The 14,761-nt window shown below is 34.7% G+C and overlaps 2 protein-coding genes across 4 annotated transcripts in view; one reads left to right on the top strand and one right to left on the bottom strand.

Moving 5' to 3' along the window:
• The window catches only part of LOC121418456 (E3 ubiquitin-protein ligase UBR2-like), a 70,461-nt gene extending 59,653 nt beyond the window's left edge, over positions 1-10,808 (bottom strand). For all 3 annotated transcript variants that reach the window (XM_041612345.1, XM_041612343.1, XM_041612346.1), the window contains exon 1: positions 10,660-10,808. In XM_041612345.1, coding sequence (XP_041468279.1) covers positions 10,660-10,722 — 63 coding nt within the window. In that variant the 5' untranslated portion in view covers positions 10,723-10,808. The remainder of the gene's footprint in view (positions 1-10,659) is intronic.
• Positions 10,809-10,817: 9 nt separating this feature from the next.
• Positions 10,818-14,761, top strand: part of LOC121418457 (WD repeat-containing protein 74-like) — a 31,641-nt gene continuing 27,697 nt past the window's right edge. The window contains exon 1 of the mRNA XM_041612347.1: positions 10,818-10,918. Within this exon, the coding sequence (XP_041468281.1) occupies positions 10,852-10,918 (67 nt within the window). The 5' untranslated portion in view covers positions 10,818-10,851. The remainder of the gene's footprint in view (positions 10,919-14,761) is intronic.

Below are 14,761 nucleotides of genomic sequence, written 5' to 3'. Positions count from 1 at the left end.
TATATAACTTTCTATCCCCACACTGAAAGTCATCGTGACCTTTGAAAAAAACGATGTCAAATGGCTCAACTTGCCCCATATATGGGGTAAGTTTGAGCCACCTTCTGGGGTAAGTTGAGCCACAAAAACTATGTACAAAGTGTATGAGGGGAGAACCAGCATGTCAATTTTTTGTTTAAAGTTTTTTCACTTGCTAATTCTCTATAAATACTAACATCCTTTAAAAGGAAAAGAGCAGTCATGTAAATTTGCTCCTTTCAGCCAGCATTTCAATCGATTTTTATGGTTTGTTTGTTTTTTAAGATACATTACCATAGGAATTACCATGGCTCAACTTGCCCCATGCTGTTTGGCTCAACTTACCCCAGTCCGAACTTAGTGCGATAATTTTGTATCCACACATTTATTATGCATCCATCATATAAAAGACTATGACAAGAACGAAGATCCATATCTGGACTAATAATATTGTTATCATGTCTTTATTATATTTAAAGACGTGTGTGTTTATAAAGCACTTATCTATTTCACACTCTTTTTTACTTTTTTGGCTGAAATTCATATTTTTCCCTCTAAAAAACTACTTTTTGTTTCAAAGTTGAAAACAATGTGGTGGGGTTAGGGGTTGTGCTATGGGTCATCAATACATGACACCACCACAATGTCTGACTCATTCATTATTGGCCTGGGGCTGGTGGCTCAACTTGCCCCTATGCTCAACTTACCCCGCCTTCCCCTACTCTGACAGAGTAGGACTAGAACAGAGGTAAAGCATTTATAGCAAAAGGATTCAAACCTATTTATGAGCGCTTAAATACCTACATGTATTTCATATTTTTGACTTGAAGGAGTCAATGTATTCATAATTGATGGCACATTCCAAGGGGAATTAATTTGCTCTAATGCCATTCTATAGTCAGGGACAGATTGAAATGCTATAGTAAGTACTGGAGATGATCTGAAAGGCAGGTTGAAATAAAATAGCTGATTTTCCCCTTGGGTTAATTCCTGGCATTCACCGTTCAAAAGGATAACATGCTTGAACTTAAAGTAAAGGTACATGTATAGGTGGTGCAGTGGCGTGAGCCTGTGATAAAAGCAATGTTAGGAAGTTACAAGTTGATGCAGAGGTTCAAGGTTCAAACCCTTTTCATGTCTTTCAGATGGTGACGTTAAAGGTCAATCCCAGGCATAAATAGTCATACTTATTGATGTCTCTAAAACCTAAATCGACAGGTACACTATTTTAGTTTCACTTTCAGTTTAGTTTTATTCCATATTCCACATTCAAACATAATAAATAATACACTGCATCATCAAATAAATGTATTCACAAGAAGATAAAAGTAAAACAAAGCTACACATTACGTGTACTGTACATGAATATGAACAAAATTGGATCTTAATGTTGTTGTTTTTGTTGTTTTGAATTTTAGGGCATACTACCATTCCATTCAATTGCAAATATTTATGCCAGTAAAGAAACCAGATTTATATGAAAACTGAAATAGAGTATATTCATTGAAATCTACTGAAAACCTATGCTTGTTATTATCGATTTCCTGTGGTTTTCAAATTTAGTGAATTATGAAAGATCTACATTATTACAGAAATAAGAGAGAAAAAATAATAAAAATGAAAAAAAAAACAGAACCAACATTAATTAATTAAATTAATGACTGCATAATTTACATGCAAAATTGATAATGAAAAAATAGCTATCTGAGGTTTTGGAATGAAAATGAAATATCTAAAAAGCCAACAAGAGTGAAATGCTAACCAGAGTGATACATGTACATGGTCAAATAAAATAGAATTACTGTATGCAAAAAAATTAATTTGATAAAGTCATACTTATAATGAGGTAATTGTTACATGTATACATGTACATTATGTAAATATTTGTAACCTTTAAAAGATTTCATGCACACTTGCTTTGCTGATGGGAAATGAAAGATTGGGAAAGCGGGATGTAGCATTCCATCTCAACATAGCTCACTCAGCATGGAATAAAAAGAGATACAATCAATACAAATTCAAATTCCAATCTAGATGTGATGAACTTGTGCTGTCTTGACAGGATTCTCAAGCCGCTTTATAGACCATGTCTAGATCACTCTTTGCAATGAAGAATATGATATGATATGATGTATGTTTGACGTATGAAGATTCAAAATTGCCTAGAGCTCTCACTCTCAGGATCAATTTAATGTTAAAATGATTTATACCACCATCTTTAGGTATATTACTAAAACATTCTGAAAATCTAAATGAATACAATGCACATGATGAAAAGAAACATATTTTTAGGAAAGCTCAGATAAAAGCTAGATTTCAGAGATGAGATCCATACTTACATGTACATGTGTAAAGGAAAAGAGTTCTACAGGATTGTTTTCAGACAATATAAGTTTGCTACATGTACATGTACCAATGACACAATTCTAAAATTAAAGCTTTTTCTGAACTGCCCTCAATTTTTTTTTAGACCAGTTTTACCTTTAACAGCCTAACAATGACATGTACTTTGTGTCTGTTTATTATAAAAAGCACATGCAAGAGACAAGCACTTTTACATGTACATGTACAATATAATTTTCTTCAATTTTCATCACTTCTACCCGGGCAACAGTCAGGAACACGAGTCAGAAACACGAAACACAATTTTACAACACCAGAGAGGAAGCTGGATAATAGGAACTGGGGGATATGTACCCTACATGTACCTAAATGCAACAAAAAGTGGAACATCCCTCATGATTCGTGTATCTAAGTGCCCCTATATCAAAGATACTTTTCTGTTTTTAAAACTAATTTCAAAATTGTAATACATTGTAGCACAAAATGAACAAAGCCTCAGTAGAAGTAGTACACTTGTATCTAGAGCAAATATTATTCATCCCCTGTATAGATAAATGTGCATCATTTATGTTAAAGTGTCTGTCATTTGGTTAACATGAAGACATTGTTTTCCGACGTCACATTGGGGTGTCCAAATGACCTTCTTGACATGTAAATGTTCGTTTGTGTCATCATTGCATGATGTAGACGAGATGATGATGAACTTTAAAAGTTCAAGTAAACGCAACACCTCTCAGATGTCAGCTCTCCATAGCTCATTAACCTTACATGAGTTTTAAACATGTGGAAAGAGCACAAGAGTAGATGCATGTAGGGATGGCGATAGCTACAGCTGTGTATTTCAATCGATAATTGCCACTCGGTCTACACCCAGTGGTCCATATTCTGAACTCAGGTTTAACTTAAACTCAGGTTTAAAGTTGTGTTTAAGTATGGATAGCCAATTATTACATAAATCACTAACTGTAGAGATATCATATTTCAGCTCATTTGGCTCTTAAATCATTCATTAATTGTCTAGGAAGAATAAATACATGTAGATGATTGTCTTTAAAGAGCACAGTAAACGTAAGAAACATACAACTTAATAAAAATTTCGACACTTTTGGCTTCCCATAATTTTAGCACAGAGTTAGACCATGGTCTAAGTTAAACCTGACTTCAGAATACGGGCCTCTGTTTCCTTCTCTTTTGGTCTCATCCCACATGGTCTAATCCTAGTTCGACTATGATCAGTGCATGCTTACAATTTGGTCTAATTGCCTTTGAACTCATCTAACACTTTAGGCCATGTGTATTTCATCCAATATCCACTTGGTCAATTACCACTTAGTCTGTATAAATTTTAATTAATTGACAAAGTGCAAAATGTTGTATTTACATGTAGACAAAGTGGATTTCAACAAAACCATCTGGGCATCAGACTAAATGAGTATTAGACCAAGTAATGGTTGGACCAAATGGTCATTATAGACCAAGTTAATAGTTTAACCAAGCGGTTTATTAAGCACAGATGGTGTTTAATAGACGATCAGAGAAGCAGACCTTCAGGGGCCGATTGCACGAAAGGGTCTTTCCAAGGACCGTCTTTCGTGTCGCCCATCTTTTATGATACGCTATAAGCGGGGTGTTTCTGAAATTTGTGATAAAGAATAAGATTTGTTAGCTTGCTTTTAAATCAAATTTTATACAATTTCATGATATATCATATCATTTATAAACAAATATTCTGTTAATTTTAAAGGACGAATGAAATATGTTTGGAGATGATTTATTTAAAATGCGTATCACATGGCGCATCATAAAAGATGGGCGACACGAAAGACGGTCCTTGCAAAGACCCTTTTGTGCAATCGGCCCCTGCTTACCAAGTGGATATAACACCTTTCAATCTGGGCAAAAGAAGTTATGAATACGAAATACGAATACGAAATAACTTCTTCTTATAATGGACATCTCCTTGCTTAGAATAAGAGTATCACACTCTAATCCAAGAAAGATACACATATTACTGCTTATGTCTCATTGATGCTACATGTACTTGACAAGATGATTTGTACATGTTAAATATATGCATCACAAAAATTACATTACAGCATTAAGCAATGAGTAGGCCTACAGAAATTGTGAAGCATTTTGACTTCTACTTCTCTCAGTGCAAATAAGGAGATGTTACATCCATGACAGTGGAAAATTTGCTTCTTTTTCCTCTTGATTTCCAATAGTTGCCTGTGATTTTAGGTGCTATCATTTTGTACATGTAAGTGTTGTGATTTTATTTGATTATTCTATAAGAACATTAAATGAAAAGAAAAAAAAGGAAAATGGAAATGGAAGCTATAAAGAATACATGCTACTAAAAAAAAATCGAGAGCTCTTATGACTGCCAGATGAGAACTTGAGCACTCTCCCCCCCCCCCTTTTCAATATTTATATGAACTGGTGTAAGGTACAAATTGATGCAGAGGTTAGAGTTTCAAGTCACATTGTCCCAGATCTCTATGTCAATAATCATATATGAATGATACATGTCTGTAAAAATACACAGGTGTCATGCACATTATCATCAGGGAAATATTTCGTTGATTGTACAAATCACAGGAGCATTTGATATGGAGAATGGCGCTTAAACAAAAATTGGAATCCAATACAACACGTACATGCAGGTCCCCATACAAAATGGCCTTGTAGCAAAAAGGACTTTTATGAAGGCAGGACGTCCAGTCAACCTGGCATTTCCATCTATAACTCATCAAACTATTCAATGGACAAAATTTCAATGTTTTGGGGCCATTACATCAGAATGATGATGATGATTTGCAAGGTTTCTAATTGGACAGAAAAAGGGAGTTTATTTCCCATTTGTCTACCTATTATTTTCCACTTGTTAAATGAAAATCTGGTTTATTGTTCATCTAATAAATATACATGTAGTTCCCAACTCTACTGCTTTTCACAATAATCTTTAATACAACTTTTCAAGCATTTTCACCACCTACCACTTTTAATTTATACTCTCCTTACTTGAACTTGTAAAAATGTACAATTGAATCTAAATCCGCTTCTTTAAAAATCTAATAAGCAAAATATGTGGCAAGAAAGGAGGAACCTTACATGTATAAACACCAACCCCAGATACATGTACTTAAATGATAACAATTGAAATAACATAGAAATTACACTAAAAATGAGACAAAAAAAAAGCTGAACAAACCCTGGACAAAACAAAGCTATACAAATTATACAAGAGCGTATTAATGCAAATAATATTTTCGAAATTGAAATATCTTTTGGAAAACATTTTAGTTCTATGAATTTCAGTTGGAATTGAATTCCAAATGACAGGACCTTGATAAAAATACTGATTGTTTATACAAAGACGTATCAAAAGAGGACAATATTTACTATCACCAACCCCCCCCAACTCGAGTAAGACTATGTGGACTATGTGGACTATGAGGCAAATTATGGATAAACCTATGATCATTATCCAAGTTTACTTTAAAGCCAATAAAATTAAATCATTTCAGTAACTTAAATATTGCAAATTTGATTCTTTATTTTAAAACAGAAGCCAGATCATGCACTATCAAAGTCAATTTAATAGGACAACAGTCTAACCTCTGTAATATGATCTGTTGCATTAAAAGTAGAAGTCTACCTCAACAAAATTATGGCTTAAATAAAAATACAAATATAAAAAAAATCAAAACAAGCATCACGTTGAAAATTTCATCAAAATCAGATGAACCAGTAACCCTATAAAATTCCCTAACTACTCCTAACTGCAATATATATATTTTTTAACTTTGGGTGGCTGTCGCAAAATGAACTCTTCCTGAAAAGTAGGAAAGTTATTTTTAATATATTCTGGTAATTCATAAAACAGTGAGCATGTAACTTGTAAGGCACTGTCACTTTCCCTATTTTCAACATTTTATTTGGACAGTGTTATACGGTTATACTCAGGGGCCCGTTTCTCAACACCGTCATAAGTCTAACTTTGGAGAAAGTGAACTACTTGTCGGCTAACCGTTTCACAAAGCCCTCTTTACCAAGATCGGGGACAACAACCTGACTAAATATTTATGACGCATCCGAACCTATCATAACTTCTTTCGTATTGACGTAGTGGCATCACATGGGTAGATTATGATATTCAATTTAAGTGCCTCGAAATTTGACAATTATAATCTTACGTAATCAGAAGTTGAAATTATCCTACATTGCAAAACAAATGGGAAAGATCATTCATTAATAAATTTTGTAATGCACAGAAACTGTTGGAAATGCCATTTTTTGAAATAGTAAAAAAATTGAATCAACAAAGATTTTACCACTTCAGGCTATCTATAACTGAACTCGTATTTGTTGTTTTCAGACCCTTATCAAGGTAAGAGATAAATTCGATCTCTATATGCATAGAAATTGTCAAATTGCATGTTCTTGGTATCTATAAAGATTTAAACAATATATAAATTTTACACTATATTTTGGTCATTTAGGGAATCATAAAAAGCATATAATTATAATTTTACTAGGAAACCTTTATGGTTTACTTTCTTCAACTATTAAAATTTGATATCCTGGGGGTACCCATCTCAACGTTCAAATTTAATTTTTTTTGAGTCACGAAATGAATTATTCGTAATTTCATTTTCTCAGCAATTGAATGCTCCAGTCTTCATGGTTTAAGTATATTTTGCCTCTGATATTTATTTTCACTCTATGTTTTCCCAATCATCACAATAAGGCGCGAAAGCTCAGTCGGTAGAGTAGGGGTTTCGCATTCCGGTGACCCGGGTTCAATTCCCAATTGGTGCGCTAATGCCCTTTGGTAAGTCATTTAAATCCTCTTAACCAGGTCCTTTGGAGAGGACCTTAAGCCATCGGTCCTCTGGTTGCTTACTTACACATATTCATGCTTTCTTGGCAATCAGGTAAAAAATCACTACTTGTACCATAATTGCACTTTTATCATAATTTTGCTTTTTGGAAATTATGCTATTAAAGGCGATGTCTCGTCTGCACTTTTTACTGATAATATCAATATCAAGGAATTCTAGTTTGAAAGCCTTTTGTGAAACAGGTTTATTAAGACTGGAGCTATCTCCGTAGTGGTGGACAAAGATATGAATACTTGTCCAGGTGTTGTGAAATAAGCTCCCGGCACCCAAGGCAAAACCAAGGCAAAAGGCTGGCACGATCAAAATTGATTTTTACTACAAAATTCCCAAATTCATTCTGCAAAACACTCTCATTTCATATCTTTAACATTATAAAGATGATGGATATCTTCCAGATGGTAGGGGGTCCTAAAGCTACATGTATGCACTACTCATTGCGCATGCAAGTTCAAAATGCGCACTCTGTGTGTGGAACTGTGACTGCAGTGTGACAAACGATTCCTTTTAATTTTTTTTTTACAGATGCTGCTAGAAATCACTAAATGCAGAGAAAACCCACAAATGTTTGCAATTTCGAGTAATACACGTTTTCATTTCATATTTTTCTAGAGTATTAGTAATATATTTTAGAAATTGAGGCACGAGAAATACTATTTCTTTGCATGATAAATCGAGTGCGTAGATTTAGACCCCTTCTTACATGTACATTGGGCGGCAAAATTGAGAATATGTGTTCAAAAAACACTGCAGAATTTTTGTATCAGTGAGTTTTGTGATATTTTCTTCTTGGTTAAGATTCTTTAGAATATTTCCCATAAATTAGAGCCAGACAAATTTGTAAACAAAGTGCATAGCTAGCTTTAGGTCCCCCCACCATAAAGATCTATGATGATGATTTACGTATGAGTACTTTTTTTAGCAGATTTTGTGAATTGCAGATCGGCCACAAATTTAAAGGGGAATCCAGCCTTGGCCATAAAATGTTGTGTTGGGAAGGAGAAAAATAAATTAAACAGAATGGTGAAAGTTTGAAAGAAATTGGACAGGCAATAAGAAAGTTATAGCTGCTTTAAAATTGAGATCACTAATACTATGTAGATTTCAAATTGGCAACTGGGTAAGTAAATTATGACAAGGGGCAAGGACAACTTTCCCATAGGCCATGTACTTTATTATCAGGGATTTGTGGTTTTCTCCTAAGTACCCATTCCCCTGGGGCAGTAATCTAAATATAACCCATGTAGTATATTGTTTTATGTCCTCATGAAAGAAAAATATAATTTGGAATAAAACTTTTGGGAAAAATGACATTTTAGCCATAATATGTATTGGAGTACATGGAAGAGTAGTCCTTGCCTTACATCACTATGACATCCCATATGCAGCCAATTTGAAGTCTCCATGGGTATAGTGATTACCAATATTTACAACTTTTAAAAATTCATATCTTTCTTTTTGTTTGTCCAATATTGTTCAAACTTTCACCTATCATCTTGTCTGATTTTTCTTTTCCTTATAAAAACAAGTTTTTATTTGGGTTGGATTCCCCTTTAAAGGGGAATCCAACCCAAATAAAAACTTGCTTTTACTAGAGAAAAAAGGACAATCAATCAAACAATAAAATTTACTACGTGATTATAAATAATCAGTATAATACTGCTAATTATTTATAATCACGTAATAAATTTTATTATTTGTGAAATAATAATTTTTATCTATCAATTGTTCTTCAAAATGGCCTCGCTAACCGGGTGTACGTCATACGTAAGCGGTTCAAGGGTTGACCCTATTATATTCATTGCGTTGTGTACATTTGGATTGAGGGATCTACACGACATCGGTCTGGTAAGAAACCTTTACTTTTTTAACATTTTAATTGACTATTTTTTAAAACCCTTCTACGCATTAGGCGTAGGAAGGTGTAGAGATTAAAGGGGAATGAAACCTTTGGAACAAGTAGGCTTGTGTCAAAACAGAAAAATCAAAGAATAAGAGCAAAGAAAATTTGAGAAAAATCAGACAAATAATGAGAAAGTTATGAGCATTAGAATCTTGCAATCCCTAATGCTATGGAGATCCTCCCATTGGCAATGCGACAACAATGTGTGATGTCACATGTGAACAACTTTCCCTTTGATGAACTATTAAATACCCCCCGAATATCTGTTTTTGCTTTTTCTAATGGTGGTACAAACACTGTATTCTCTAAAAATCTGTAAATTACATACCCTCCTATAGAAATAGCTCTACTGATAGATGTGAAAAAGAGGCAGTGTAATTGAAATGTATACTAAAGTAATGGGGAGAGTTGTTCACAAGTGACATCACACATCTTTGTTGCATTGCCAATGTGAGGATCTCCATAGCATTAGTTATCGCAATATTCAAATGCTCATAACTTTCTTATTATTTGTCCGAATTTTCTCACACTTTCGTTAATCTGTTTCTTTGATTTTTTCTGATTTCACACAAGCTATCTTGTTCCAAAGATTTCATTCTCCTTTAATAAAATCACGACCATTTACATGATTTTTAATAAAAAAGATGGATTTCCTAGGGAAATCCATCTTTTTTTGGTCAGTCTCTTATAGTGTACATATATGGGAGGAGATTGAAGACTCCAATGATGAAGAAGTAATAATATGTCAAAGGATTTTAAAAAGACATCATGGAGTCCACAAGACTAGATTCAAATGGCCATATGTTAAGTTCGAATAAAACTGGGAAGTGAAGTTGTGTGACAGCCAAAGTAAGTCACTGTTTTTCCCCCTTTTAACTTAAGGTTATTTTTCCCCATTTTGCCTTTTTGGTGCATTGCAGGCCAAAACAGATTATAATCTTTATTTTGTTACAGTTCTTTTAAAATATTTTTATGAAATAAACACAAAAATCAATGAGCCCCGTCAGAGGGATTTTGCATTATTAACCCCCTAATGGTGGCTGCATGATTACAAGCCGTCTGTGTACGAGGAGAAATTAAAAAATTAATGTTTTACTTTTAAAAACTCCTCGAAACAGATGGCTGCCAACTGTCTAATTTTCCCTGACTTTCAATCTCCACAAGTGTGGCACAACTGATGATAAAAAAGGGGGTCATCACGGTCAGAAACACATCCCCTTGATACATGATTGCCCCCCTTTCCGGTGATACCCATCTTAAAACTTAATACACTATAAATACAGTAATTGTATCTGTAACAATGTGAAGTGACTAGACTAAGGCAGCAGTGAGCACCTTGCCTGTGGGCTGTGCTGTGACTGAGAGCTGTGTCCACACGGCAGTCTGGCGGTGTAGCGCAGCACAGAAACAAGAACAAGTAATTCAACAACATGAACGTAAAAACCAACAAATTCACATGATAAATATAAAAATATAAAAGATATTACATACACTTGCCAGGTGTGAGACATCAAATGCATCATCTTTCCCCATCACATCAACATCAGAAGCCATAAAAAACGTATGTTACCAAGAAATTCTTGTACCATCACCAGCTGGGTTTTTTGTAAATAATGTCAATGAGCAGTCGAGTCATTGCAGATTCTGGTATAGCGCCATCAGCGCTGGGTTTTTTATGCAAATATGGCAGCCCACATGGAAACTCAACTTTGCCAAATTTGGATCGGAGCTCAAACTGGCATTTTGAAGGGTGAATTTGTTTTTGAGTGATTTTTTATGTTAAATAATATCGTGCTTTTATAGGCTTCATTTTTTAAATATTATTGTTATTGGATACACAGTCAGATCAGATAGGATGTAACTTAAACTTCTTGCTTAATTATTTTTATGTCCTCAGTCCCATGTGTGGATTGATTTGTCATGTTTGTTACACCCTTCACTCCATCTCCTCTTGTAGCCATCTAGTCTTGAGGACTCCATGATGATGTCTTCAAAAATATTGACATACTACTTCTTCACCATGATGAAGAAGCAGTGTTCTCGCCAGGAATTTTCTTACGCGTGTCGGAAACCCGCCGATTCGGTGGTGGCCGATCATGCCGATTTTACACGTGATGTTAATCATGTTTTGAATTTGATTTTCACATGCACTTTGAATTGATCACGGTCAAGTCAAGTTTCATTGCCAATCCGCGAAGTTCACTGTAATATTGTTCTAATCGGCGGCGCACACCAATACCTAACTTAAAGTTGATATTGGCAAAATATTGAAATGTTAAGTTCTTGTTTATCTAGAAATTTATGGGTCTTTTTGTCTGGAAATGTTTTAAAGTGTTTTGAGGTGTATTGACTTAAAATATATTTGATATACCTTTCGTTATGGACTCCAGTTCTCCGAGAAGAAATATAAATCACGCATCTATCAGGACATGTTTTAACAGAAGTTACAAATATCTAAGATTAATGAACGATCTATCAGGACATGTTTTAACATTGTTTTGAGGTGTTGATGAATTAAAATATATTTGATATACCTTTCGGTACGGACTCCCGTTCTCCGAGAGGAAATATAAATCAAGCATCTATCAGGTAATGTTGTAAATCGGATCAAAAATAAGATCGGATCGGGAGTTAAGCTTCTAAAATCGAAATCGAATCGGCGATGTTTAAAAACAAAGAAATACATAAAAATTTTGTTCGCGGTCGCGCGCATCTTCCTGACAAAGTCACAAAGACGAATGCATTGGAATGGAAGTCGCCAACATGCGCGATCGTTTGGAACATGTTTTAAAGGGGTTTTGAGGTGTTATTAAAATAAACAGAGTGATTTTTATTTGAAAGATAAACGAAAGATGCATCTTCCGAGCAAAGGAAAATAAAATGAAAATATTTCTCATAGATCACAGGTTAATGAACGATCGGCGGGACATCTTTTATAAGTATTTTTAGGTGATAGCGATTTAGAATTATTGGAATGATCTCTTGATCTCGTACGACGCATCATCTTAAAGTCGCAAGTGCAATTAAAATGTAGTAGAAGACGCAAGCACGCACGATGATTTGAAATATGTTATTAAAATGTTTTGGGTAGCTAGCGTTTTAAAATCAATTTATTACTATCTTGAGAAATGAACTTTTGATATCTAAGAAGAAATATAAAAGAAGCATCTCCCGACGAAGTTGCAAAGACAAATATATCATTGAGGTTGAGAAGATGTATATCGTCATAAACGATGTAAGAGAGTAACGCAATGAGCTCCGTCGATAGTACGACTTTTAAAAGTTCACGGCGGGGTCCGCTATCACCACGAGGTTGAAGAGAAGATGTCTAGCATCATAAAGAGGGTAAGAGAGTAGCGCAGTGAGCTCCGTCGGTAATACGACCTTTCAAAGTTCACGGCGGCGTCCGCTATCACCACGAGGTTGAAAATAGAATGTATATCATCCTAAACGATGTAAGAGAGTAGCGCAATGAGCTCCGTCAGTAATACGACCTTTCAAAGTTCACGGCGGGGTCCGCTATCACCACGAGGTTGAAGAGAAGATTTATATGATCATAAACGATGTAAGAGAGAAGCGCAATGAGCTCCGTCATTATCACGATCTTTAAAAGTTCACGGCGGGGTCCGCTATCACCACGAGGTTGAAGAGAAGATTTATATCATCCTAAACGATGTGAGAGAGTAGCGCAGCGATCTTCGTCAGTGATACGACCTTCAAAAATTTCACGGCAGCATCCGCTATCACCATGAGTTGGAAGAGAAGATATCTATCCTCTTAAACATCGTCAGAGATAATACCGCGTCTTTCTCCCTGAATAATGCGACCTCTAAATAGCTAGCACCTCAAAAACAATCTTGAAATATGTTCTGAACGATCACGCACTGTAACTAGATCTACGCCGATTTTTTATTTTCAATTTTTTCCTTCAAGGGGCATGATCGAAGATCGGCAAGTGATTGCCGATTGTGGTGAAATCGAATGGAATCGGTTGCCGATTGCAAAATCGGTTACTTATCAGGACATGTTTTAACATTGTTTTGAGGTGTTTGAGTTGAAATATATTTGATATGCCTTTTGTTATATACGTACTCACGTTCTCCAAAAATAAATATAAATCACGCATTTTTCTGACAACCACAGGAAAAAAAATTAAAGAAAATAGAAGTCACAAACATCTCAGATTAATGAACGATCGATTAAGAATGTTTTAAAATTGTTTTGAGGTCCTAACGAGTTAAAATATATTTTATATACCTTTCGCTTTGAACTCTCTAAGAAATAAAAATTACACATTTATTCTGACAACAGCGGAATGAAAATAAAAGAACAGAAGTCACAAACATCTAAGAGTAATGAACGATCTATCAGGACATGTTTTAACTTTGTTTTAAGGATTGAAAATATATTTGATATACCTTTCGTTACGGACTCCCGTTCTCCGAGAAGAAATATAAAGCACGCAATTTTCTGACAACCGCGGGAAAGAAAATAAAACAAAATAGAAGTCACAAACATCTCAGATTAATGAACGATCGATTAGGTATGTTTTAAAATTGTTTTGAGCTCCTAACGAGTTAAAATATTTTTTATATACCTTTCGCTATGAACTCTCTAAGAAAAAAAAATGAAGCTACAGCCAAAGCAAGTGATACCTCCTTCGTCATAAGGTACATTGCGTAATACCTTGGGTGAAGCAGCTGGGCTAGATCTGTCATCAGGACACTCGACAACAAATTTAGATAATCTGTCAAGATTTGCTGAACCGTTAAATCAGGTAAACATGAGATAAAAATTGTTTCTCTTGGGTCTCATTTGGGCAGCCACTGAGGTCATTTTAAAACATGAGCCATGTGAGCGATTGCTTTGGGTGGTCATTTCATTGATTTTTTTTCAATCAGCGACTGTACAAATAAAAAAAAATGATACAAATTCTAATAACTTTTAAAGTCTTTGATGGATTTTCGTCAAACTTTCATCAATGCTTATCATTATGTTTTTCTGCTATGTTTACAATAAACTTTTTGTCAGGGTGAACTCCCGCTTTAATGTTTGGTCACTTGAAAATGACACCTACGTATCACGAACGTGTGTTTTCAGTAAGTTAATTTTCAGTTGGGAAATATTGGAAATATACAAAATCACTTATCATTCATTTTAACATGCTTTATTTTTTTTCAAGTTGAGACTTCGAAAATGTGTCGACCATTTTCATCATTTTGCAATTCAAATTCCCTTTAGAAAGATGTTGCAAAGTCTTAGGCATATTTCTGATCTTTACGATGCAGAATCTAGGGGCGGGGGAGTTGGCATGACATATCGATTAGAAATACCTAAACATATGATTTTTTTTAGATACTTCTAATCGATATGTCATGCGATCTCATGCCACCCCCGCCCCTAGAACATCAATCAATAGAACTGTACACACATGTGAAAAGCAATACAAGAAATTATAGTCTGTTTTAGATGAAAGAATGAAAAATAAATGGTGAATCCAGCAATTAGCTGTCATACAAATAACATTAACATCTCGCTCCCTGGATCTCGCTTTTTTCCTTTCACAAAATCATCCACATGTATATCGCAAACC

Source organism: Lytechinus variegatus, chromosome 7 (genome assembly GCF_018143015.1).
Source record: "Lytechinus variegatus isolate NC3 chromosome 7, Lvar_3.0, whole genome shotgun sequence".
In the NCBI taxonomy this organism is placed as follows: Eukaryota; Metazoa; Echinodermata; class Echinoidea; order Temnopleuroida; family Toxopneustidae; genus Lytechinus; species Lytechinus variegatus.
This window is presented reverse-complemented; position numbering and strand designations above follow the sequence as displayed.